Below are 27,077 nucleotides of genomic sequence, written 5' to 3'. Positions count from 1 at the left end.
AAGTATGACACCAGAGAGTGAGACCTGAGCACAGAATTTACAATGCTGAAAAATGAGGAAAAATGTATAAATCTTGGTTTAAAATATTTCAAACTTAAAATAAAAGAAAGAAAAAAAAAAAAAGAAAAAGTAAACATATTGAGAGATTAGCTTTTATTACATTTGATGATTATTGCTGTTATTTAGTAATTACAGAAGATGTTTTCTAGTTTTATCTGTTATGATAACCTTGCATAAAATCTTTGCAATTACTGACATAAAACATCATCTTGATGTTCAAGGGCTGTTATTAAACTACTAGTAGAGTGAAGCTATAACCATCCCTTTATAGTGATCTAATGAGCATATAAAAATTCAGGAAGTACATTCTGTAATTTCAGTTCATTATATACTATTTTGAACCTAAACATAATGTGTTTCCAATGTATTTTCAATTGGATGTGTGTAGGTTTGTCTGGATACTTACTATACATGTCAGCATGTCAGTAGCCTGGGAAGACCCCATTACCAGCAATAAAAGACTGTCATGGACTCATCTTCATGTTCATTTAGCAACCACACAGATAATATATTTTTACCTTGACATGTTTGTCCAGTGGTGGTAGCAGCTTGTTTAATAATTAAGTCATTCTTTAGCATTAACATTTAATGGGATTCTTTTCTGCAGTTGGTGGGGTATTTATGGCAAAGAAAAAAAATCATGACATTTTCTTTTGTATAAAGCCCAGTGAATTTGTGCATTATATTTTTTAACTTAAAAATATTTTTGAAATATATTACAGACATTACAAAGAAAATAGAAATATTCAAGACCTCATGTATTTTTAAGAGACAAAGATTTCAATGAAGTGTTTTTTGTTGTTGGAATCCCACCCTGCTAGCAAAGCAACCAAGAAACATCCATGTACAAAATGATGATAATAGACATTAGCTTATGAATTGTTTGTGTATCAAGTTGCTCATCTGGGGACCCCATATTATTCTAAAATAACTTCATTTAAAGCTGATAAAAAAGAGCTTATGACTACTGTAGTATTCAACATCTGTTGGATCCTGGCCTAAGATAACTCTTGAGGTAGATGTACAGGTAAAGTGTGGGAGTGGTCATTACTGGACCACCGCTGAGACATGCTGTTATATTATGTTGGGTCACAGGTGAATCAGGTTTAATTTGCAATCTCACAGATTTTGTACTTTAAGTTAAGTGAACAAATTCTGCTGAGCAGAAAGAATCTTTAACACATTTTGCTCACAGATGAGGCCTCTTGTTGATAAATGGCGGAATTTATTTTGGGACAGCATATTAAAGCTAAATAACTTTGATGCATATTATAGCAAAATAACCTTGATACAGTGTTGATTAAGCAGTTAATATCATAGTGCAAAAGTGAAGAAAGGTGTTGCTCATTCAGATGAGGGTTTCTTGATGTAACATTTTTTTAAACTGAAATAGTGATTGCCATGCACAGGTTTCCACTATTACATATTTAGGTTGTGAAGACATTCTGTTGCTTAATTATATGATATTATGATGTTTTTAAAGGATGGTGTATGTTATTAGTTGTTCACTGAAGTTACTGCAGTATTTGAAAGAGAATGGCTCTCACCATTGTCTGAATATATTAAAACAGTTAAAATGAATGGTGTCATGCAGCAGTTGTTGTCTCAGATGTGATGCTCAGCAGCATAGCTACTTTTGGGATTATCATGTTTTAAGGCATTTTATAACAGCTACGAATTTTTGAGGAAAATAAAAAGGCAAGGATTTTTTGCTCTGTTTTATGGTTATTTTTCAACTTTTGGGACTTTGGAGTCACTTCCAATTCTGTGTTATATATGTTATAAATAATCTGGATAATTTGAGTGATTTTTTGAAAGACATTTTTGGTGTGGATACTTGGCAGTAGCCTTTGAGAGGAACAGAGACCTTGAATGTGGGATGGGGATGGGATGGAGGCTGATATCACTAACATTTTAAAGGTCACAGAGCAGTGAAAGATGTGGCGCACCTAACAAGACATAAAATAATAATAATAATAATAATAATAATAATAATAATAATAATAATAACACAGAGTTTCATGTGTGCAGTAGTCCCTTAATTAAATTCAGTAAAGTCATTTTTTAATAAAAATGAACAGTACCTACAGATCTGTACTCTCAGACCTATTGAATGAATGAGGGACTTTGCTCTTACTAATAATTACTTTAAAAAGGACAATTCTTATTATGACAATTTAAATGCTTACCGGACATATTTTTAGTATACCTATTTGAATCATTTATAAGTGTTTAATTTATCTTTGTGACAGACATTTGTTGACCATTTCTGTCTTTCTCTGATTATCTCTCTGATTCGTGGATTATTTTTTGAATGTTGTCATCGCTCTAAAGATTACAGCATCAGCCTGTGCAATGATAAGACATTTGACAACAATATTTATATAGCTGAGTAATGGTCTATTCCTTCAACGTCACAGCCATCACGTACATTAGTTCAATTGTTATTCTTCTCTATATCCCCCATATTGAGAATGTTTTTGACATGTGTGAAGTTGTTATTATCACATCATGCTTTGTCATGTTCCTGCGTCATATATGTATCCCCAAGTTGTAATATTTTGCTGTTGGTGCTCTATAAAAGCTCTTGTCGGCACTTCGAGTAACTGTTAGCTTTTAGAAGTCATTGAAATTAGAATTAGTGGGAAAAATCGGGCTTGAAGTGTACTTACATTATGTGTGTAATCTATCAGTATCGCGGTGAAAGAATTGTCAAGTGTTCAACTGGAGGAAAAGGTATGGATACTTCTCTCACATACCCTCTGCAGATGGAAGGCAGCTGTTTGGCATCTGTGTTGTATAAATGTGTGAATGTGCGTGTATGTGTGTGTGTGTGGGGGGGGGGGGGAGGGGGTCTTTTTTTTCCCTTTTTAAGCCCTTCCCTTTATCTTCCACTTTAAATTTGAATGATTTGTGCTTGTACAGACCTGATGCCAAAGATTATCAAGTCTGAGTGTTTGAGCAAAAGAGGAAATAATTTAGATTCTTTAATTTTAATCAGCAGTTAATTATTTACAACATTTTTTATAGCCGTTTGGTATGAAAATATGGTTTAATTAGTCTTGCATTACATATTGAAGGAGTGCTTTATTCTTTTTCAATATGTGTTCATTTGTGTATATCTTTTGTGTGGTACAGGGTGGGTGGAGGTAGTAGGTGTGTGGTTTCAAATACTTGTGTCACTGAATACCATGTACATACATACTCAGTATGGTAATATCTCACCAGTTTCAAACAACTGCTTTCTATATTTCCTTATTGCAAGATTTTAAATTATACTTAAAAAAAACATCATTTTTACAACAACACAAACTTACTTCTTAAACATTTATATCACCCTATTATGCTTTGATAATAAGATATTGTTTGGGGAATAGAGTCTTTCAGAATTGTTGAATTTGGTGAGGGGTTACCAGAATTATCCATTTTAATGTAACCGCAAACCATAAAAAAAAAAGAAAAAGATTAGCACAAATGCACACATTGTTATGTATATAAGTTGATTCATTTTCCCATTCATGTGACTTTTTAATTCAAATTAAAATCTTAGGCACATAACACTGTTCTTGTTGTGCTTGGCTGGTAAATGTTTGAAGAAAAATGACACCTTTTTTTTCTTTACACACTTTACCTGTCTGTGTGACTTGCAGTTGAGCTGTTACAATAAGTACCCTGGCTGCCTGTTAAATAATATAACACAGGGGAAAATCGCCAGGTAAGTATGTTGAATAAATATGCTCATCTTAGAATGGTCCTTTTGAAGATTCAGTCTCACAAGATGAACAACTAAAGTTGTCCTTGGTTTAAAACCCAAGGCAATTTATTACGTAAAAAGTAGTGACAGCCTGTCATACTCTGGTGAATATTAACAATGTTGTTTGCTAAATGTATAAGCCCAGTGCAGATAAAGGTGTATGGTTGGAGGGGTGGAGTTCTATGACACGGGGAATGTTCTTTTTGATGTCAACCAAGAGCTGTGTTTTCTACCGCTTTTAAGTGGAAGGCAGTGGTTTCTGTTCTGCTTGTGAAGTTTGAAGTGTAAGTTAAGTAGATGGATTGAGGTTGTGAAGTACCTCACACGCAGTGGAACTATTTTCATTTCATCAGTGCTTCAAAGGAAAATTTTGTACTTGTGTGCTGGCGATGTACCATATTTAACACTAGGTTTACACTTCAAACATATTTGTATGGTTTAAGTTTTTTTGAAGACTGAAAGCTCTGTGTTTAGAGCAGTGAGTCACTGAGGTTTGATGCACAGAGGTGGGTGGATCTAAGCAGAATCAGGAGATATATGCTAGACTGGTACCAGGGTGTTGATTTCCATTTAATTAAAAGTTTGATTTAATGACACATGATGTGGAAGTTTTGAGGCTTGTGTTTCACAAATGCCCTGTCTGTACTGTCTGATACTTGCTTGGGGAAAACTTTTATCTTGAAATAATGCTGACCTTGTTTGTCAGATACATTCATGCATTTTATTCAATGTTTGAAGTATGAGTTTAAAAGAAAATAGTTTTTGTTTCACTTTGCAGAGTTACATATTTCTTTTAAGACATGCAGTATTTTCCTAAACATAAGTGGCATGTAAAGGAGTCTGAGTCTAATTGCACTGAAAAAGATAATGAACCCTTTCAGTGATAATCTTCCATGTAGTGATTAAAATGTAATTTTGACTTCTTTAACTACACATAACTATATGGATAAACAGTATAACATTACATATAATTAGCAAGCATGTATACTTTGCTTAAATTTATCAAGATCTTTTTCCCTGTTTTGTAGAAAATTATATACATACTGTTACCTATTACAATATGGTAGAGTGATTTTAGACGAGTCCGCTGAGTTGTGAATCTCATCAACATTCATCATGAAATAAAACAGATTTATTGACAAATGCCTTGAGATGCAATGAAAAGTTGTTTGTAATTTGCCCATCATTGCCTCTTTGATAGGATAGGTAAGATCTTCTGGTAATTTTCCAGGAATAGTTCCAGATGTAACCTTGTGTGTGCAGACGTGGCAGATATATACAATATTCAGATATGTGTTTAAAGAACTTTGCAGCACAGATTCTCCTCTAGTTGTTCATTTTTGTCCAAACTGTTTGATTTGGTGATAAAAGGCAAATGACTTTTGATACTCATTGCTTAAATCCACATAATGAAATTGCTGCTCTTTTTTCCTGTAATTTATTCTTATCTTGCTTTGTTTTTAATTGTAGGAAAACCATCTGTGCATGCGTGGATAAACAGCATTTCATCAGCAGAATCCTTAGATTCGTGAGTATTACTTTTAAGTACAGTTTTTACGGTGTCTGGAATAATTAACTAATGTTACTAGAATAAAAGTAAATTTAAAGATTGTAATATATGTTAAAATTTCATATGCAGATAGTGTTTTTATAATATATAATTAATTGTTTTACTTTCCTGGGAGCATTCTCTCTAAAATTATAGTGATTACATACAATGTTTATCTAGATAAATGAGAACTTGCTTTATCAGCAGAACTAGTCAAATCTTTTTACCATATTTCAGCAACATGTAGGTCTAATGTGTGAAGTCAAGGCTTAAAACAAACATTACTTAATTTGGAAATCAGTGGGCTCTGTATACTATAGTTTGGTGTCTGGTTGTCTGGAGTCACATTTCAGATCATAATTCTGAGAATAACGTTATAATTTTTGTAATATCATTTTATATAGATTGTTTACTTTTCAGTGGTGGAATAAATCTTCGTTTTATTTGCAGCCCTATAAGCTCAATAGGCCAGGATGAACTGGACTTTGAGTTGTCAGAGGGACGTAAGGGTTCCTGCCCAGGTTCTATAGAAGATGATCTGAGTCTGGGAGCCGAGGCTCAGGTCATGTATGCTGGACAAATGGGGATGCTAAACAGGTAAAATTACTTGAAAGATTTTCATTCTTTCATGTTACTCTTTATAAAGTATCCTATAACTAGTTACATGGATGTATAAGAAATCAGAAGAACAGTGGAAATAGGTTTGGATTTAATTTTTGAACATCTGTACATATTGTTTTTTTTTTTTTAAGATTTAATGGGAAAACTGTCATTTATTTTTGTGTTTCCCCTATATAGTGATTACTTCAGAAAATTGTATGCCACATCATTGTGATTTATTAAAATGCAAATCAATTTCAGCATTGGATGTGTAATCTCACCTAGGTTTGGTTTTGTACGTGTTAAAATATTCATAGACTGTTCTCTTTATAGGACGTATCTTGATTAGCACTAGCAAAATTTATCGCCAAGTTAATCAGTTACTTGATTGTATTTGTGTAATGAATGCTGATAAAGTGGCTTTACACTTGCGAGATATCAAGTATTTTAATCCAACAGTTGTGAATAATTGGCAATATTTCTGAAAAATGAGTATTTTCCAGATGCCATAATATCTTATTTTACACTGTCAAGTATATACTGTAAACCATCAGTGCCAATGTCTGCATTTGATTATTAGCAGTCAGTCTTAAAGACCTCAAAATTTAAAGTAAATTTGCATTTACACGTACATCTTGACTTATGGCCACTTGTTGATTTATAACACGCCTTTAATGGTTTTATAGGCAGACCTCAGACCCATACCAGATACTTGGTCATACTGATGCTAGGCAACGTAGGACAGCCTACCTAAAGAACCAGTACATGTTTGGGAACAGTTTTGAGTCTGTTAGGACCTCGTCTAGTCAAACTGTTTCAAGGTAGGGTCAGTGCATGGTGTTTGTGAGATTTTTAGTGAAATTTGAAATAAATGATGGTCCACAGAAATGCATTTTTGTCAATATCTTGTGTGATGTTTGCTAGCAAATATTTACCAGCAAATATTTCAAGGGCAGGATAGGTTTGTCACATCTCTCGCAGCCACATTAACAAGTGAAGTGTGATGGAAAGCAGATGAAATATTAGCTGGTAAATTATCAGTTTATTTTTCAAGCTATTGACAAAAAAACTTCTCATAGAAATAACATAAGTTAACTAATCATTTTCAAACAAAATAGTAATCTGTTTTTAAAAGTGTTTAATGGTTGAGTGTTGGGAAGGTTTTCATAACATAGGGAATATTAATTTTGAGTTCAACGTAGCAGCTAAATTACTTACTGTGATCAGTACCTTATCAGGTACGTTAATCTTTGCTTGTATAAACTGAAATGGGCTTTAAGCATGAAGTGAGGACATTATGTTTAACATATAGAACAGACAAGGCCTATGTTTATTATCTTCATAATCTTAAATATCATTTCATATCTTGATGCTGTATTTGATTACATCTAAAAAAAAAACAAGCTGCAAATGTTGACATCTATAAGCAAAAACACTGATGAACTCTCTCACAGGATCCTGTAAACAACCATTTGATAGAAAGTTGTCCTATAAATTCATTTTTGAAAAAATAACCACTTGACTTTTATCTGTTTCCAGCATTGAGATGCTGCTAGAGCAGAGGAAAGGAGACCCAGAAGAAATTCTTGAAAATCTTGGTTTTGGTGGCAGTGACAATGATCGTCTTTCCACTAAACTACCTCTGCGCTTTCTGCTCCACCCTTCCCAGGCGCACGGAATCAGCGTGGAAGACTTCCTGCAAGAAAATGAAGAACTCCGCGACAAGCTGCACCAGCTCCATGGCGGACCCTCAGGTCAGTTATCCAGGTGTATTTCAATCTGTACTTCCCAACTAACCACACAGCATTCCTGTATTAATGCCTTTCGACAAAGATCACAGAGTTTGCCCATGAGTGCCACAGAGTTTAGTAAGATTAGAAACAGAAAGAATTCAAAACAGGCTTCTAATGAGGAGAAATCCCACCAGATGGTGCCAAGGAAACGAGGTGAGTCCCTCATCCTGGAAGAAGAAGAGGTTCATGCTTTACTGGGAGCCAAGCTGTCTGAGGAGTGAAGTCTCTGGGCTTACCAAGTAAACCAACCATTGGTAAGATGGATCTCCATCTTAACTGGAAGAATGCCATCAGCTTTATGTCAAGAAGCACTGTGTAGATGCCTGAGCAAAAAATAAGCATTTGTGTTGTGGTTCTCAGAGCAGCAGAAGTGCAGCATCACATGACCATTGGAAACACTTTCCAGTAGTGATATTGCAGGACGCTGGGAACAGAAGCATCAACTACGGCACCATTCAATAGCTATGCACCACTCGATCATGTTTACAAAAATATAAGAAACAGTTATTATGTAGCACTATTGATTAACTATTCTAAAAGAAGTATATACCAGAAACAACAGCTTCAAGTTTTATTGAGAAGCTGAGCAAAAGCAGTAAAGTTGTAGCCATACAGATTGAGTGAATAAACTTGACTGATGATAAGTAACCCATATGTCCTGATGGTCACATACCATTAAGATGAGAGACCAAGTAAATCAAGTGATCAGCCATTTGCACTGTCCCAATACCTTGCCTAACCTAACTGTGATATTGATATGATACCTCTTGTGATGATGACAAAGCAGCACTGTCCAGTTTGTCATCAGATAATGCAATAATGACACAATTTGTGTGATGGTTTTAAAAAAGAGATTGACTGTATACATGTGGCCAACCCAGGGTAATAGTGATTACCTGGACTGCCTTAGTTTTGTTTTACAGAGAAAAAATATGATTTATTGATTAGAATAGATTTAGATAAAAAGTCAATAGACATCATTGCCATATTTTTAGAACATAGATGGTAGCATGAACATAATGCAATATGATTTGTTATGTATCTGTACTGTTTTAAAATATTTTAAATGTTTTGTTGATTTATTGTCAGTCATGCACAGTGCCTATTTTTTAACAAAACTCCTGAAGCAAAGGGTAATTGAGGTACAAACTATCCAAAAGTTCACTTGTCTCTGAGTATTTGTGCTCTCTAGCAGACTGGAAGTGTTTTCAAGCCTGGTGTTTATTTAGTAGACACTGTATGAAGGAAAACAGTGATAAGATATACATAAGAGGCAGAGTTATGTTGACTTAGGGAGGAAACATGGACCTGTATCAGGGCCCGCGGCTGTGCCAGACCTGGGCACTCTTCACCAGGCACTGTAATTGCTCACATTCTACAGGGTGATACTGGTCACTATGGCTCTGTGGAGACCCTAAAATGTGCTTATAATTGTTGTGAAAACTGAATGATCTCTGATTTAAAAAGCAGGGTGAATGGGTTTTTAATTTCTTTTAAACATATATTTTATTTTTGTTGATAATATTTGAAAATGTAGATTTAATTTTCATAATTTATGAAGACGAAGAAATTGTTCTGATTTTTCACAAAATCAGCTGAGTGATCTGTTTGAAATAGCAGTTATATTCAAAATATGCTTTTTGTGGAAATCTCAACTTGTCTTCCGAATTCATAAGTTACACACTTTCACTCTTTATTTTAAATGATTTCATTGTTTTGCCTTTTAATATGCTGTAATGGATAGTTTTATAATGCAAGGAGAACTTGTGATGCTTACAGTGGGCATCTGTTGCTTGTTTTTGATATTTGATGTGTTTGACATGACATGTTTGTTTTTGAATTAATTTTTATTAAAGTTATTTTATAAAGAATTGAATTCAGAATAAAGTGATACATTTTTGACATACTGGTGTTATTCTTTCGCCCACGATGACATTAAACAATAAGAGGCAAAATGTGAGCGGTTAAATTATGAAGATTAAACCTTAACAGCCAGTGAATCCTATTTAGAAATTGCCCTAAAATATAGAGAGAGCTTTGGCTTTTCATTTTCTTTTGCTTGCAGCTACAGAAGGGCAGTAGTAGCTACTGTTCATTTACTATAGCATTTTGTAGAAGACAATATTGCATTCTCCGATGATCAAAATTTCTTCAAACCTTCATTATTTTATTTGTCTAACTGTTTATGTATTGATCTCTATTGTTTTGTGTGCACCAATTGTGTAACACCTCAAATGCTAAAGTAGTGAGAAAACGACCCAAGTATGCCATGTTTTTTAAATATATAAATATATTAATATGCATCAGAGCTGCTGTCTGTTATAAGCCAGCTGATAAGTACGAATGCCTCGAGCTCGTGAAGACATATTTGTAATATAGATAAATCTTGCCTTAGTGGTTATAGCCTGTCCTATATGATGCTGCTTGGGAAATTTATAAGATTAATAGAAAGCTTTAAAATGACTGTAGTCATCTTAATATTGCTGCTTTTAGAAATTTGTCTCAAAATATAATTGAAGAGCTTGCTCTACATGTGATACAAATTTCATTGAGTTAATTTGAGTTGAAAATTTCCTGCATGGCTCATAACTATAGAAAAGGCTTGTGTAGAGGGCATTGTCCACCTTTATGATGCCTTGTTCCACATCCGATTATATTTGCCTGGAGAATGAGTTGCCAACATTGCAGAGGCTTCAGCCATATATTTGGACATGGGGTAAGGAGGCAGCACGTGCTTAGTAACACATAGGACAGAGGAGGCAGATTGTGCTGGCGTTTGGAGTTATCATGCTTACAGTTGGCTTGGATGCAAAAGTTTTACTACTGCTGCAAAGAAAGTTTTTGTTCAATTTGCACATCCATTTTTATTTGAGCCTTGAAGTGGAAAGTGGGTGGGAGAGAGACAATCCACCACTGTGTTTATAAAGGCCACAATTTCAATTCACTGTTATCACTATGCACAATGTCACTGACTGTCTCTGTCCTATGTTTACTTGTCTGTTCTTTATTTTTAAAACCTAGAATACACTTTGTTAAAAGTGTCAGCACCTTAGCCAGCTAACTTGATATCTGTTTTGTTGCTAACTGCTATGCCATCCTTCTAACACACTCATATTTTCTTCACCTGCTTAATTTAACTTAGAAAAGACTCCAGTTGATTAGGGTTTTGGTTTTAGTTTGGTCATGATTTCAAATATTTACACAGCTCTCCCGTTTGCCTGTGCCTTTATTGCTGATAAGTATGTTTGCACACAAGTCTGTACCCTATGCTTGGACTCTATCAATTTAGGCTTAACTCTGAGACCCTTAAGAAGGGAAAGTGTTGGATTTAGAGAAATTAACTGATCTCACATTTGTATGGTGCAGGCGTTGTGGACTGATTTAATAAATTTCACTGGTCATGACTCAACACGTGATATGTTAAGTTAAAGATTGAATTATATATGTTCACAGTGCATCAAATGGCTGCAGCATTTAAAAAGATGATTTTGAAGATAAAACAGGGTGATAACAGGTCCATGTCCAGCAATTTCAAAGGGGGGGTCTTTTTCTGAAAAAGTGGACCTTTTACCATGAAACTACCATGTACCTAGATAAAATTTTATTCAGAGCCTGGAGGGAACCTTTTAATGCTTACAATATGAAATATATCAAGGACACTAAGGCCTAATACACCCTGAGTTTCAGAGTCATCTGGAAACTTGCCTTTATTGTCAGCATTTGTGCTGGATAGAGGTATGCTAATAACTGCACTTTGAACCTGGGGGTGAGTGCTTTCTTCCCCTGACTCTATACCTGTTTTACCAAGAAGCAGATATGGATAGTATTATAAACTATGACAACAAAACAAAATGAATTTGAAGTATGTTGCCCTATTATGTGGCATGCTACAAGGAAATAACTGATATATTATAATGAATACTTATCTTACATAGTCACTGAACTGTGATAATTGATGTGTGTCACATTAAACGTAAGGTCTTTTGCAAGCATAGTGTCACTCTTGGTATGCATGGAGTTGTTGTCCTCTTTTCTTTCTTCTTCTTTTGTTGTTGATAAGTTACAACTGTGATACCTTTATTAATTAAAAATTCAAATAAGTAAAAAAATATGCTTTTTATCCCATTTTTCCTTTGAAATGTTTGTTGATGGTCAGTGTTGTTCTAAATGAAGTAACAGTTATGTTAACATTTGATTAAATGCCTAAGTATGTGCCATTTCAGTTTTTAAGAAACTATAATTGAAATTTGATTAATGGCATTGCTCTTTATAGTTAACAAAATCTTTGGCATGCAATTAAAGAAAAAAATAGTAACAAATATTTCCATTTACAGGTATACCACTGTGGGTCCTGCAAAGATCTCAGTTCAACCGAGCCATGTCCATGCCAATGGATCAGATCATGACGCCATCTTGGGTCGCATATCTCCATCAGACGGCACCAAGGCATGGGTCACTTCCATGTTTTCGAGATACTTTCCAATTGTCTTCTACACTTGCCAGGAGAGATAGCATTCTCAGCGAGGATAACCGGAAAGCCTTAGAGAAAAGGGGATTTTATCAGTCTCCAAAAGATGACTCATTTTTGCCTTCAAAATCTTCCTTTGGAGAGAAACCTCCCCCCATGAGACAGAGAAGCAATACCTTTTCAGGGATGACTGAACTCAAAAGGAAACAATCTGAAGACCCTAAGTCCAAACCAAGGTCTGCCACTAATCCAGAACAACGAGAATCTCCCCCTACTGATTTTAAGTTGAGTTTATCTAAAGATGATCCTGCTCAAAGAAAATGTGTTCACCCATCTGTGTTTGTGTTTGACGTTGAGGGATATCAGAAAAATGAAACTTGTAATACTGGTGCAGATTTTTCTGCATTGGTCCCAACAAGATTTTTGTCCTCTGGGCAGCTACAGAACAATAGTGATGACACTGTAGACAAGGCATCGCCAAAACGTAAGAAACTTCCTGTGTCATACAACCTTGAACTTGAACCTGTAAAGGAAGAGCCAGAAAAAAGTCCCTCAGTTCAAAGTGTTATTATGGCTTTTCCTACAGACAGTGTATTTGATAAAGGAAATGAAGAAACTCTTTCAAAAGACCAGCACCTTGTTGACACAACAATTACAGAAGATGAACAAAAAGATCTGCCCATGTGTAAATCTGGAGAGGTAGTGGAAATCAGTATGCTAGATGTTCCTGTTGAAACTGAGACTCTACCAAATTCTACACCCTCAGATAGCACAGAGGTGGAGCTTAAGTCTCCAGACAGCAAGGGGGTGGAGCCAGGGCCCAGTTCAGGGGTGACTGGCAGCAAAATAAGACATCCCAAACTACAAGGTATTCTGCATCAGGAATCTTTGGAAATTGCAGAAGTAAGTACATGCATCAGTACAATTCATTGAACCTTATTTGTCTAAGACCCCATTCCCAGAGATTAGATCGATCCAACTAGATCGACCTAACTCCCTGGGGGTTCACGCTAAATAGCTGTCAGCTGAGCGGGCAGGAAAGTTAATTACCCCCTTACAGCTTGTAGTAGGCAGGACAGACATTTAAGCCGGATTATCTGACCGTAATCTTGTGAGACTCCCCACGGGGATAGATCGATCTAAAATCTATGGGAATGTGCCCTAAGATTTGGTTTTATCTTACTTGCTCACAATACTTCCAAGTGATTGAGATTTTTTGTAATCATATATTGATATGTTTTCAATTTATTTGTCCAAAAGATAGTAATATAATAGACACAAATTAATCAAAATATTTTGTCAGTGGCAATTTTTGGTGTAAATTTTATACAAAAGGTAATGATGTGCTCACATGTAGTTGAATTTTCCTATTTTCAGCACATGTCACATGAGCAGCCTGTATCCAAAGCAACTGAAGGTATGTATGTGTAGACAGCCTATATCTAGCAAGTTGTGTGAGGCACTTTTTGGTGTTATTTAGTTTCCTTACATTGGTTTTACTCTGTCATTTTAATCTGTGATTGTAAGTTTTACCCAAATTTAATTGTTTTAGAAATTTTTGGTTTGCTTTTGTGACACTTCCCCCAATCTTCTTGTTGAAGGTCTTCGTTGTAGTAGTGGCCAGTCAGATAGTAGTGGTGTGTTCTCTGAGCATATGGATGGGGAACAACAAGATTTACGTTTACTCCAAGAGGTAATGTGTTGGATGTGTTAGATAGAGTACATATTGTGTTAGGTGTGACAGTGAATTGCACCCTCTCTTACTTACAGAAAGCAAATGTACAATTAAAATTCAGAGTCACAATATTTCTAAATATAATATATTTGCTTATTAATTTTCTTTGACTGTAAGTGTGTTCTTAATTTTAAAAATTATCTAAACAACTTATTGAGATTTATTTGGTGATTATTCTGCATGCTTTTGCTTACTGAATATCTGCTTGAACTCTTTTATTTAGTTGTAATTTTTTCATCACAGGCTCCACAGTTGCCAACCAGAGGCAGGTCGACTGCATCAGAAACTGAATCTGAATTGACACCAACCCCTGCCAGTAGTTGTTTGACATTAAGTGAAGATGGTTTAGCCACTGACGGCTATCCTTCAGACATTTCAAGTAGCCCTAGTGGCAGAGTCTATAAAATAACATACTCAATAGTGACTGCAGATGAAGTACCCCCCAACTCCCCAAAGCCCAAACTCAAGTTCAAACTGAAACAGAAGCACAAAGAACATAGGAGTCGTCACTTGGAAAACACAAATTCAGCTGTAGGTGGTGATGTTATTCAAGAGGAGACACATCAGGCAGTGAAGTCTGAAAAAGAATCAGCACATGGTGATGAGGTTACCTCAATAGCTGACAATAAACATGATTTCGACTTTCAAGAAGAGAGTCCCACGAAGGAAACATCCTTGCAGAACAATGGTGTTGAAGAATTGGAGGCAATTCCTTTTTCGAAGCGTGATGCAGAAGAGTTGACTGTACTAACATCTTTATTGAAGGAACCATATTTGCGCAAGGTAAATATGGTTTTTAATAGATTTACCTAAAATTTTGTCTTCGTGAATACTTTCCAGTCATAAATGTTCTTCTGATTAAAAGAGGTCAATTAAAGGCTCCATGTACTTGAGTGCTTGTTTCATGTAATGGCATGTAATTATCAGGTAACGATGAATTTAGTATCTCATTTACAAACTGAAGTGTTGTGTATCTGTGGTAATAGGTCTATGGAGGGGCATCTACGCGGACTCTCTTTGATCGATGGACCAAGATCCAGTACAAGCATCGACTTTTGGAGGAAGCAAAACTCATACAAAAGGCATTGCAGCAGTACCGTGGAGAGTTACAAATGCTAGAAAAAAGACAAGTCAATAAACCTTTCCAAGATGGAATGGAGTAAGTTTGTAAATTGCGTGAGGTGTGTTTGCTTAGTATAGTATTTAAGTGTGATTGGATATTACAAATTCATCCATGTGCGAAATAAATTTTGGCAGCAATATATTGAAGGCATTCAAGACACACATTGTAGTTATATTAGTAACAATGGATCATAAGATCATCAGTTATTGGTGTCCAAATTTCTACTATTCAATTTTACCATTGTTGGTAGATGCGTTTTTATATATAAGCAATGAAGAAGGACTGGAAGCATGGTGCTTCACTTTTATCCTATCCTAAGTAAAGGTGGTTATCCATATACTGGTTAATAATGTTATATATTCAAGAAAGCACAATCAAATGGGTATTTTGAACCAATTTCAAATTGAGCTCTTGGTTGTTTGAACGCCATCTGTGATTTTTGTTTCCAGTCCTCCCCAATTTAGGTTATGAGTCATTGTGTAGACAGTGTATTGGATGTGAAAGTATCATCATGTAAAGGTTTTATTTGTATCATCTGTAGGGAAGATCTGCAGTGTCTGGATGAGTTAAAGAAATTGATCAAGGACGAGGTGTTCCAGTTAGAGCAGTCCTTGTCGCAGAGAATCAAGATGATAATATCTGGTGAACCTCCACAACTGCCATCTATGGGACATCTTCAGGTAGTGCAGCAGGTATGTTGTGTTTGTGAAGACAGTGTGAATAAACCTGTACTACAGCCTCTGTGGCTGTGGCATTTGCTTTAGCTGGACAAGGAAGTTGACTGTAGTGTTGATATATAAAATGTATGTTAAAAGCATTTTGCATGTTGGTTTTTAATTAGTTTAACTTTGCGCTTGTCTGACAACAAAATTGACTTAATTTGTGACAAAAACGTCATTTTTTGCTTAGTAGCTCTACTAAACATTTGCTGCAGGCCCACAGCCAGTAATTTCAAAGGGGGGTTCTTTTTCTGAAAAAGTGGGCCTTTTACCATGATACCTTCATGATCCTAGATCAAATTTAATCCAGAGTGGGCCTTTTTCTGCAAGGGCAATTGTTCGACACCCTCCCTTATCCCCAATCCCTATGACTACTAAGCTGTGCTGGATACTAAAGTAGACTGAAATGCTTACATAAGTGTGCTTGCTAGCTGTATTTGTTACAAGTTGGCTATATGTTTGTTGTCATCCAGATGATAGGCCTGTTAAAGGAACAACACTACCATCGCAGCGTAGATGCCCAGTCTTATCCACAGCCCATGGTCAGTCCTATGGTCAGTCAAGTCACCATGACAACTGCCCCCTGGATACCACCGCCTGGAGAAGACTACATACAGGAAATGCTGAAATCTTCTCTGGCAGAGGTAGATGACTTTGTGGAGTCTTGGATTAACAGCATTTTTAGTAATAGACCTTGAACTTAAATTACAAGCATGGTTGTGAGATTTTAATAATAATTTTTTTCTGGAATGTGCTAATTGCTTCAGGTAGTTTGATAAAATAATGGATTTTAAAAAAAATCTAAGCACTAAATGTGCACGTAATTCAGTATCATTCCTTCTTCAGCATAGCTTATTATGATACACATAGCCTATTATTGGTGCATTTTTTATTTTCTAGATGAAGGTGGATTTGTTCCAAGAACTAACTACACATTTTTCGAGCGTAGTTGATTCTCTTAAAAAAGAGCTGCAGGTAAATTGAGTCATAGAATATCAGTGTGTGTATTCTTTGTACTGACCTATTTGCATATTCAGTGGAGTGGAGAAACGCTGTGCATGAAATATACTGACAAATTCTCAACTAATTTTTGGTTCAAGTAACCACTTGAAAATAGATAACTCTTTGATTTTATCAAGTGCCTCATTAAGAAATGTTGAAGTAAATGGGTAACCGATATTATGTAGACTATTATGTTTGAGAATTGAATAAATCTTTAGATATTGAAATGTTCTCATTCCAGGAAAGTGATGAAGAAATTGTTACCTTGAAAAAAAAGCTAGAGACACTGATGGAAGCTGAAACTTATGAGACAGAAGTCTGATGAACAGCCGTTTAGGAATCATTTCTTGCATATTTGTACTAATTTGAAAAAACACTTTATCATTAATATTGTTCTTGAAGAATGTACCTTGTCCAGTTTTAAACTGAAAAGCTTTAAGAAGGGGTTGTGTTAGATTCATCAGCAGTGCTGTAAAATGATATTTTTAGCTATTAGATTTCTCATGAACAAGTTGAAAAAAAAAATGATAATAATAACCACGCAGGTCTTTAACAATACGCTAACAAAACATTGGATTCTGCTACTACTTTTGGCCAGAGGTAATTGCTTTGACTACAGTAACTTTATTAAATATATGGGAATGGTCTTTGTAACAGACAAATATAAAAAATCAATTATGTCAGCAGGTAGATTTGTTAATGCTACAATTGTTTCAGATCTGACATTCCAGTCCTTTCTAAAAAAAAATAATAATTGATGAAAACACAGATGAGATTCACATATATTTTATTGATATTTTTATATTGCTTTACACAGAAAATAGTTTCCAGAAAGTAGGATCTAGTAATGCCATTAGTCATTGTAGTATGGGATAATATAATTCTCTGTACTCTGTGATTACGTATCTCCCTTTGCACTGTGATAAGCTAACCCTTGTGCCATTCTAATTTTAATCCTGTGATCACTTCGAAAAATGTAGTTTATAGATTTAAAAATTGTGATGTTAGTAAAACTAAATTATCACATACACTGTGGTTGACTAATGACAAAAAATATTTTTGATGTTATGTACTTCTGATGCTGGCAAAAGAAATAGCTTAGTTGCATGCTTAACTTTTATCAAATGCCAATAGTTAAACAGGGAATACTGCAAAATTCTTTGCTCCTTGTTTATCAATATTTGTAAAATTGTTTATCAATATTTGTAAAAGTGCAATTGAATACCTTGTCCTAGTCAAGGATGTAATGTTGTTGAGTCAGGATGTTAGCATTTTACTTCTCTTTTAGGGTCTTTTTCACATTGTGCAGTAAACTTTACTGTTTCACACCATTTTGAGAGACATGGTGACAACTTAATACCCTGGCTATTACAGTATTACACACTAAAGTCATCTAAACAAAGCCTCTGTGCTTGTCACGGCCAGTTATCCAGACTCATTTTGATTGGTCTAAACAAATACAAGTGCATGAATATGTGATGGGGAGTAATAAAAAAGCCCATAGTGGAATTGCATGTTGGGTCCAGTCAAAATGGTGTGAAACAGAAAAGCGTACTGTCTGGGATTACAAGGATGTAAAGTCTTGGGGGGGGGGGGGGGGGGGGGGGGGGTCTGACAGGACTATGTCTTTTGAGACTTATAAAGTATATGCCATATATTATGCTCATACTATGCAACAGTTTCTGATGCTGAGATCACTTATCTGTGAATTTGATGAATAAATGTATGCACTTAATATTGTTTCTGTTTTGGCAGAAGTTTGAAAGTTGCTTTGACATGAAATGTAAATATACATAACATGATTGCTTGGGAAGACTGTTTGTAACTTACTATAAATTCAAAAGCACATTCAAGTGTTGTAATAATGTGAAAACTACTTTAACATGTCACAAAAAGGACCACTGGAAAATTACTATGTGTGACATGATATTAATATATTTAAATCCTGGAAAGACATTTCAAAGTATGTAAGTACTAGTAATTGTATTTACATATCACAGACTGCTAGAAAAATGCAATTAACCCCCCTATACCATGTTAGAGGAGAAATTAAGATAAAAAATGTTTAAAAGTTTCATACTAGTCTCTACATGCTTACAAATAAATGTAATATGAAAATAAATGTATCAAAACATGGACACATTTGTAAAATAGTGTGCCAATACTAGTTACGTGGTGTGCCAATACTAGTTACATGGTGTGCCAATACTAGTTGGTGAGCTTTATATACTGATGAAAACTACTTGACAAAAATATCACAGATCACTTCTGAATAATAGTCTGAAATTCCTTTTTCATAAAATTGAAATCTGATCCTGTTCTGTGTTTCAAGACCCTGTCTCTGTAAATGTAAACAGTTATGATGTCCACTTCCTTATTAAATTGCATGTGTAGGACATAATCTTCATAACATTTGGGCAGCAAGTAGATGCCATAATGCATATCTTCAATATTGATAGATACTTCATTGTTTACCACAATATTTACACACATGTACTGCACAACAACCCTTATTTACAGACTGACTTGCTCCGTTTACCAGTTAGTCTTTTGGCAACAGCTTTCTTTTCTTCATAACAGTCACTAACAAATCATGAAACATCTTCTCAACTCCTTCACCTGTGGAAGCTGATGTCTCGTAATAACTGTAAAAGGTAATATATAGTTATTATTCTGAAAGATAAGAATAAGGCCATAATTTTTTGAGCAAAGAGATGCCACTGCACATCAAAGCATTTTTGAAAGCTAATAAAATCTCGAAACTTAAAGAAAATGCACAGGAAATATGTAATGCAAAATATTAGTTTAGAGATTAATAATTCTTTACAAAAACATGCATTCATAACAGACTTTCAAGCTATGGATGCCCTTAAAAAATAAATGACACTGAAAATTTTCATAACCAAATTAAATCAGAGATTTATCATTCAATTTATCATTTATTTACTTACTTGAATTTGTGTGCATTTGCCCATTTCTTTCCATCTGCCATTGAAACAACTCTTTTCGGTTTCAAATCAGTCTAAAATTTAATGTATTTTACAAAATGAGCAAATATTCACATTTAAAACTTAACTCCAATAACAATGCTTACATCCAATCATTATAAAAATTGGATCCTGACATGAATTGACAAATATTTTACCAATGAATGAAAAGGATTAATCTTTCATAATAATATCTCATAAAAATCATCTCTTATTCAAAATGAATATCATCAATAATTTAGAGAGAAAATGCACCAATTTTATGAATTTATAGGGTGATCACCTTGTTTCCCACTAACGTTACTTCTGCTGTCTGTGGACCATATTTGTTCCATTCTTTGAGCCAGCCATCTAATGCCTCATAGGATGCCTCATTGGTGACATCATAGGCTAAAAACACTGCATCAGTGTCCCCATACAGTTCATTCCTCACGTCTGTGTATTCCTGGTTACCTGACAGATCCCACAGGTGGACACGTACTGGAGGGAGATAAATACAGCATTAAGAAGTGATTTCATTTCTAACAGAAAATATAAAAAATACTTGGATATATGCAGGTATCTTATAGTCAAATACACAGATCTCAATGAAAAGCTATTTAAAATAAATATATATATATATAATGTATAATAGCATGTGTAATATGCCAAATTGTTCCAAGAGAGTCCATGGATTTTTTTATCTTTGAAAACTGGTTGAGCTGACATTAAAAATAAACCCATTTTACACAAAAAATCTAATTCAAAGTGTAACAATATACTTACAATCTACACCTTGTATTGACTGGATTTTGAATCCATAATCCACTCCTACAGTTGGCTGATAACCTGAGTTAAACTAAAATTAAGCAAAAACAGTTAAATTTCTGAAAAAAAATGTTTTCCCAAAGACAAAGGCGTAATTACTGGCAGCGTGAGCCAGTTACTATAAGTTACTATAAGTAACTGGCTCGTGCTGCCAATAATTACGTGGCAGGATATTCAGGGCACAGACCGTGATCATAAGATACCGCGAAAATAGACATTCCATGTGAACGAAGCCTAAGACATGTTTGAATATGGCATTTTAATGAAAGGGTACGTGAGATAGACATTGCCCAGATTTTGCTAGGATGGAATATTACATGGCCACCTATAAACACACTAGATCAAAATATCATGTTTGTGTTGTGTTCAGACCAACCTTGCTCTCACAGAAATTCTTAATAATACATGTCTTCCCAATCCCAGCATTACCTATTCCTACAATCTGAAAGACAAAATAAAATAAAATAAAAAAATGAAAGTGATTTCACTGTTCAAAAGGGTTGTTAATTGTATGGCAGAAGACAAAATAAAGAGTAAAGAGAGGCACGTGAGAGTAAACATGAAACAAATAATACTTTCCTAATATTTTTAACCTATTTATTCATTTATCTATTTTTTTTTTTGGAGGGGGGGGGGGGGGGGGGGGGGAGGGGGATATAAACTTCCACCACAGCTGCAGTGAGGGTTTTGGAAAAACATGCAATACGAATGACGCACAGATTATTATACCGTACTAGACTACTAGTACACGTTTTATAAATTGTAGACAAGAAATGGAGAAATTTTAAAAAAATGTCAATTTTGTTGAACAAAAGATGTTACACTATTGAACTGAGAAGTTTACGGGACGAAAAGGGTTGTTCTACACAATCAAACTTACCTTGACCCATATTAGGGTTTTGGCAACATCTGGAACCTTTTTAGTTAAATGACCGGGCTTTCTATCCATTTCATGTTTCTGCCAACCACCTGTTTTCAAACTCACAAACAAACAGATGCATTGTGGGAAGGGGATTCCCCAATCCCACTTTCCAAAACATGTAGTACAATTTCGCGTATATTTATATAAAAGATACTCGTTTTATCTTTTCTTTTTATATATAAAAATGATTTGAAAATATCCAACATGCATGCAACATTTCATCAAGTTGCATGCTATTTTTGTCAACAATTTTTACAAGGACACGTAATCTTTCCTTGGTACGCATGCGCACTTTGGATAGGAATTCCCTACATCCGCATCTAAACACGCGAAGCTATCGACCAGCTTGGATGTTGTGTTGGTAAATGTCCATTTTTCGGTGTTGTCAACCGCCCTTTTTTCGTAGTTAATTTATACAAAGCAAGAGACGATGGCGAAGAGTCTCCTTGTTGCGTACGTGTTATGGTTCATTGGGGGTTGGCAGGGTTTACACCACATTTACCTGCGAAGAGACCGACACGCTTTCGTTTGGATCTGCACTCTTGGTGGCATATTTGGTCTTGGCTGGCTTAGAGACATGTGTCGATTGCCAGATTATGTCTCCGAAGCTAATGAAGATCGGGAGTATTGTGAAGAACTGAAGGAGAAAATGAGGAGACGGTCAACACCTAAGTTTAATAATGTCAGATTCGCTGGAGAACTCTGCATGGGACTGTTGTTGGGTTATCTGACATATTCTGCTGTCCCAGAGGAATTCACAGAAAAAATGGATATTTTCAGTGCGTCTCGCATGTTTGTGCTGGGCTTAAGCGCAGTAGGTGTTGCTGTTGGTAAGTGAAACATTTTGCTGTGGGATGAATTATAAACTAGATTATGGTATATTTTCAGCTCAATTTATTTCCAGTGGAAATAATGGACGTTCACTCTCTAATTTAAATTTCTTGAAATGAAAACTAATTTGCTAATAATTGCAAATGCCATAAAATCTTTCACATTCAGTTGACCACGTGGTGTCCACTATGTGCAGGTAGTGCATATCTCACATAGATGACACATGATTTGCAGATAAATCCCACACCTGCCTAATTCCCATAGGGCAATATCTAATCAATACAATGAGTATACAGAGTATATTGGGTACTAGGGCATCATTTTGATCAACCATATAAAATGTTGCGCAGTCCTGGAAAGATGACAAAATGCAATCCTCTTTTATCTTATTAACTCTATGATTTGTGCTGTTAGATATTCTGTTATGAAATTCCATTCAGTGTTTGCCCCTTAGGAAAATAAGTTGTTGGACCGAAAGTCCAGCCATCTTGAAAAGGAGCTGGACTGAATGTCTGATGGGTGGGAAAACTTCTCAGCCCGTTCTGAAAGTTGTCAGCCCCGGGCAGACGGTCCAGCCTTAATTTCTAACACTGCTTCCATTGTTTGAAAAAAGTTCATAAAGTTCCTGAATTAATTATTTTCTGAACAGGCCATACCTGATCCTACTCCCCAGAGAGAAAAACTTACCTTTCTTGATTATGATTGCCTCACACTAGCTTTATAATAGGACTGTGTCGACCGTGATGTTTAACTGGGATTTGCTATGCACTTCTCACTGTATATACTTGGTACTAAGATTTATAAATAATTTATTAGGGATTTTACGTTTTCATTCATTTGTAAAAGTTGAAAAGGATGTTTTCCATTGTTTCCATTGAAGATCATTTATGAAGATTTCCTGAAAAGCTAGTGGTTACAGATATTTGTAAAGGCCACATAAAAAGTCCTTGTAAGGCATTTGCATTTGTTATCTAAACATGTTTTTGTGTTTGGATATGTGGGGATAGCTTTAAGGTATAAAACAATCCTGATTTTATGGCTATTGTTAGTGCTTCCTCAAATTGGAAAGGAAGAGGTTTTATCATATGAATTGTTGTACAACATTTAAATGATTGATTCACTGAAAACCAGTGGCCTAGTTTGCATAAATATAATGGAATGCCTGAGGCGAGTGGGAGTGTATGTCGCTAGATCAGTTATATTCACTGTGTGATGTGAATGTATAATTTGTAGTTTGTGGATGCATATTTAAAAGGTATCAGGAATCATTGTTAATGACTGTCCCTGCACTAGATTTTTTGTACAATTTTTAATAAATTATTTTCATTGTCATGTTTACCTGACATTACAGTGAAAATATCAACAACAGATGCTACTGTTTATTTTTAAAAATCAACCTTAAAAACCTTTTTTAAAAAACAATTATTATTTATTATAATTAATTTCTTTGGGGTGAGGGGGATGCATGATATCAAGAAAAAAACTGTAAATTTTTTATTTTACTTATTTTGAATGGATTAAGAGTATTTTGATATGAAATTAATCATCTTTTTTTTTTACCTCTTTTCAGGTGTGTGGATAGTAGCTAACATAGGTCATGAGGAGGGGTCATTCTCCTGGGCAATGCTTGGTTCTGGAATCCTCTATCCCTGGTATCTCACTAACACTGGGGCACTAGCATATTCTGCCATTACTTCAGCCATTGCTGTAAACTGGAAGGGGAAATCTTGGAAACCAAAGAAAAAGAAACGTGGGCTATGCATAAGATTATTTTTGCTCTCATTATGCTGTGCTATTTATGTATCTCTTTGGATATCAGCATTTTATTTCAATGCATACATAACAACCAAAGATGGAGAGAGTGTTAAAATCAGAGTAGCTATTCATAACTTTTTCAAGTCTCCTGCTTGGGCAGAGACTAAGTCAACATTCAAACAGCTGTATGAATTTTACAAACTGCATGGATTTGGAAGGTTGTGGGAACAACTAGTGGATGCCTTAGATCCTGAGGGAGAGAACAATGCCCAAAAGGTAACTCAGAGTTTAATTGTCAGTTTTTGAAACGTGGGTCGAATTGAAATGAAGAAAAATCTTAATTAGCAAGATGACATATATCTCTCAGAAGTTGATATGTTATAGTTTAAAAGTATGTTATCTTATATTTTTGATGCTGTTGACGACATTGCATTATTCATGAAGTCATTTCTTCATTGTATTGTTTTTCCAGGTACTTGGTATTAACAGTAGCACTTCCCAGAAGGAGATTAATGCCAAATGTAAGAAACTTTCCAGACAGTGGCATCCTGACAGGTTCAAGCTTCCCAAAGAGAAAAAAGAAGCAGAAGAAAAGTTTATTGAGATACAGAAGGCCTGTGACCTTGTGTCTGAACTGAGAAATAGAAGAGCGAACAGGAATAAGAGAAGGGACAGAGATGAATTTTAAGAACTCTTTTCCGAGTTTTTTAGATATTTTTTTAAAATTTTGATTGTATCCAGTTTTACCTAACACCCTGTATGTTAGTAAGAGGTGGCCTTTTGTGCCCCAAGCGGTATTCGTGAAGAGACAGCTTACTCAGAATTTCACTACTTCCATGAGATATCTCTACATTACCTAAGAAATAAATCATGCAACGCCTTTAATTTGTGGTATCTCAACTTCAGTTTCCCCATGTACAACATTTTACAGATTGTGGGAATGGGAGAAGCATGTCTTTCTACAATTAGAAAATCTCAATTTATTTACCAAAGAAAGCAATATAGAATATGAAACAAATTATACTGGTACATATGATATATTTTTTAGATAAGATGGATTGATTTTTACTAAGAAAAAGTTATTTATGGAGTGGTAAGAGTGGCTTCTAGGTTCATTTTACCAATATAAAATAAAAATAAGAGTAATGCTATGTAGATATGTTATATTGTCCTCACTAAAATGTGAAAGAAAATACCAAATAAATTGCGTGTAGTTTAGAATTGCTCAATGTAATAAATGGCTGCTTAGTTTAAGATCAGTAGGTTACCCAGCAAGTGTATTCTTAAACATAGATTTTAATATGATTTTTTTTTTTTGCCATGTGTTTGAAACCCCCAACTCCACTGTGTGACAGTGTAAGTACAGATTTTAATTTCTGTTTGCGAAAATGCAAAGGGCACTTGAAATAGATGAGATATATTTAGGTAGCCTAATAATGCAATGTCCTCTTGCCAAGTTCCTTATTGAGTGATTTTAGATGGAGTGTATTGCCATCATAGCATCATGCATCTACTAAGCAGTGAAAAAACTTCATATGTATTTTTTTTACTATTTTGATAAAGAGGAAAAATATACTTTTTCTTTTTTGTTTAATTTTTTTTAAACTTGAGCTGTCTTGTTTTTTTTTTTTTTAATGAAGAAATAACAATAACAGTGGTTGAACTGTATGAAAATTTTAATTAATTTATCGTGTTATGATGCTGAATTTGCAGATTTTTCAAGATAGCAAAATGGTTCAATACGCAACAGAGAATTATGTAATAGTTTCTTAAAATACAAAAGAACTATTTAAAATGCATTATCTTATTGGCAAATAATTATATATCATTGTGTGGTATTTTCTCAGACAATGTACATTCCAATGATTGCTTACAGTCGTGCATATTTTTATCATTATTTTCTCAGTCCATCTTTTAGAAAACTCTGAGAGCCACATGAATATGCTTTCATACCTCCTAGTAATTGCAGCTCACTTTTCTTATTATTTAACATGTCAAAAGATACCATTTGAATATTGTTAGCAGGAGAAAATGAAGAGACGCCCAGGTGTTCTTGCTTAAATTGTCACTTTGCAAAGTGAACAATAGTGTCGAAACACTGGCACTCGTTAAATACTCTATTAATGGAGTTCAAATTATCTACGGCACAACCAAGCAGGTCTTTAGGTTGTAGATCCTATCTTGTATTTCTGTTGCAGACTGTTAGGTCTGCTAAATATTTACATTCAATAAGATGAAATATTTTGGCTGTATTATGTATATGCAAGGAATCTGCAGTAATAGTGGAAATGATAAAATTACAAAATAAATTTTCCAAAGGGAATAATCTTCTCTTCCTGCAAGCATCAAAACAAAGGGTGGAAAAACAAAAACACTACATGCCCAAACCTAATTTATTATATTAATGCAATTTCGTCTTGTGCTACCTACCCATGTTACCTCGTATTTGAAGGTTTTGATTCAACAGCTTTTGTATTGCATCTCAGTACTAGTATTTTTAAGAAAGCTCATGCCTGGAAAGGATAGGGCATTTTGTGAGCTCTCAGATATCCTTCTTTTTTTTTTAAGTTTACAGAGGTTTCATGTTTAAAGGTCCACTTTTTCCAAACAATCCTCTCTTTGAAATTGCTGGCTACGGGCAGGCCTGAAGAATGAACAAGTTGAAAAAGTTTCTTTTGACTTGCCTTACAATCTAAAATAAATAAATAAAATTCAAATGGATCCAAAGATCCAACATCCATAGCAGAGACTGTATAAAACACTCAGCTTCACTTATCACAAATCAAAGCCCCACATTTCAGAATGTTTGGCAGATTTATCCATGACAGAAATCAGAAAATGTATTGTGTAATAACAAGAGGCTGACTGAAGTTTGAGAGTGTGGAGGATCAATTAATGGTTTACTCACAGTGCTATAGTATCGATACCCAAAACCATTTGGCCAAGGATTTAAATATATGGGGCAAAATCAT

At 34.8% G+C, this 27,077-nt stretch overlaps 3 protein-coding genes across 5 annotated transcripts in view; 2 read left to right on the top strand and 1 right to left on the bottom strand.

Annotated features, from left to right (window-relative positions):
* Positions 1-18,538, top strand: part of LOC106164348 (uncharacterized) — a 30,750-nt gene extending 12,212 nt beyond the window's left edge. For all 3 annotated transcript variants that reach the window (XM_013542225.2, XM_013542226.2, XM_087004022.1), the window contains exons 4-16: positions 5,285-5,342; positions 5,814-5,960; positions 6,650-6,784; positions 7,503-7,717; positions 12,091-13,127; positions 13,602-13,641; positions 13,826-13,917; positions 14,203-14,742; positions 14,946-15,118; positions 15,624-15,774; positions 16,275-16,445; positions 16,702-16,776; positions 17,045-18,538. In XM_013542225.2, the coding sequence (XP_013397679.2) occupies positions 5,285-5,342; positions 5,814-5,960; positions 6,650-6,784; positions 7,503-7,717; positions 12,091-13,127; positions 13,602-13,641; positions 13,826-13,917; positions 14,203-14,742; positions 14,946-15,118; positions 15,624-15,774; positions 16,275-16,445; positions 16,702-16,776; positions 17,045-17,125 (2,915 nt within the window). In that variant the 3' untranslated portion in view covers positions 17,126-18,538. The remainder of the gene's footprint in view (positions 1-5,284; positions 5,343-5,813; positions 5,961-6,649; positions 6,785-7,502; positions 7,718-12,090; positions 13,128-13,601; positions 13,642-13,825; positions 13,918-14,202; positions 14,743-14,945; positions 15,119-15,623; positions 15,775-16,274; positions 16,446-16,701; positions 16,777-17,044) is intronic.
* LOC106164351 (dnaJ homolog subfamily C member 27) lies at positions 17,574-21,672 on the bottom strand. Its single transcript, XM_013542233.2, has 6 exons — positions 21,478-21,672; positions 20,974-21,039; positions 20,556-20,628; positions 20,074-20,270; positions 19,755-19,825; positions 17,574-19,448 (listed from the first exon to the last, which is right to left on the bottom strand). Exons 1-6 carry the CDS (start codon positions 21,544-21,546, stop codon positions 19,346-19,348), a joined length of 579 nt encoding a protein of 192 aa, XP_013397687.1. The 5' UTR covers positions 21,547-21,672; the 3' UTR covers positions 17,574-19,345.
* A 139-nt stretch (positions 21,673-21,811) lies between these two features.
* LOC106164350 (dnaJ homolog subfamily C member 22) lies at positions 21,812-25,680 on the top strand. Its single transcript, XM_013542232.2, has 3 exons — positions 21,812-22,349; positions 23,921-24,381; positions 24,578-25,680. Exons 1-3 carry the CDS (start codon positions 21,950-21,952, stop codon positions 24,791-24,793), a joined length of 1,077 nt encoding a protein of 358 aa, XP_013397686.1. The 5' UTR covers positions 21,812-21,949; the 3' UTR covers positions 24,794-25,680.
* Positions 25,681-27,077: the final 1,397 nt, after the last annotated feature.

Source organism: Lingula anatina, chromosome 2, assembly GCF_051362555.1.
Source record: "Lingula anatina isolate TDL-2025a chromosome 2, LinAna3.0, whole genome shotgun sequence".
NCBI classification, from domain to species: Eukaryota; Metazoa; Brachiopoda; class Lingulata; order Lingulida; family Lingulidae; genus Lingula; species Lingula anatina.
Note: the sequence above shows the minus strand (reverse complement) of the source record. Positions and strands in the feature narration are given on the sequence as shown.

Excerpts from the sequence above, each read along its gene's own strand:
- LOC106164351 (XM_013542233.2), bottom strand. The coding sequence starts at position 21,546 with ATGGATAGAAAGCCCGGTCATTTAACTAAAAAGGTTCCAGATGTTGCC. Across the intron at positions 21,040-21,477 it reads AAACCCTAATATGGGTCAAG|ATTGTAGGAATAGGTAATGC; the intron begins GTAAGTTTGATT and ends TTTGTCTTTCAG. Across the intron at positions 19,449-19,754 it reads GCAAATGCACACAAATTCAA|TTATTACGAGACATCAGCTT; the intron begins GTAAGTAAATAA and ends TACCTTTTACAG.
- LOC106164350 (XM_013542232.2), top strand. The coding sequence starts at position 21,950 with ATGGCGAAGAGTCTCCTTGTTGCGTACGTGTTATGGTTCATTGGGGGT. Across the intron at positions 22,350-23,920 it reads CGCAGTAGGTGTTGCTGTTG|GTGTGTGGATAGTAGCTAAC; the intron begins GTAAGTGAAACA and ends ACCTCTTTTCAG. Across the intron at positions 24,382-24,577 it reads GAGAGAACAATGCCCAAAAG|GTACTTGGTATTAACAGTAG; the intron begins GTAACTCAGAGT and ends TTGTTTTTCCAG.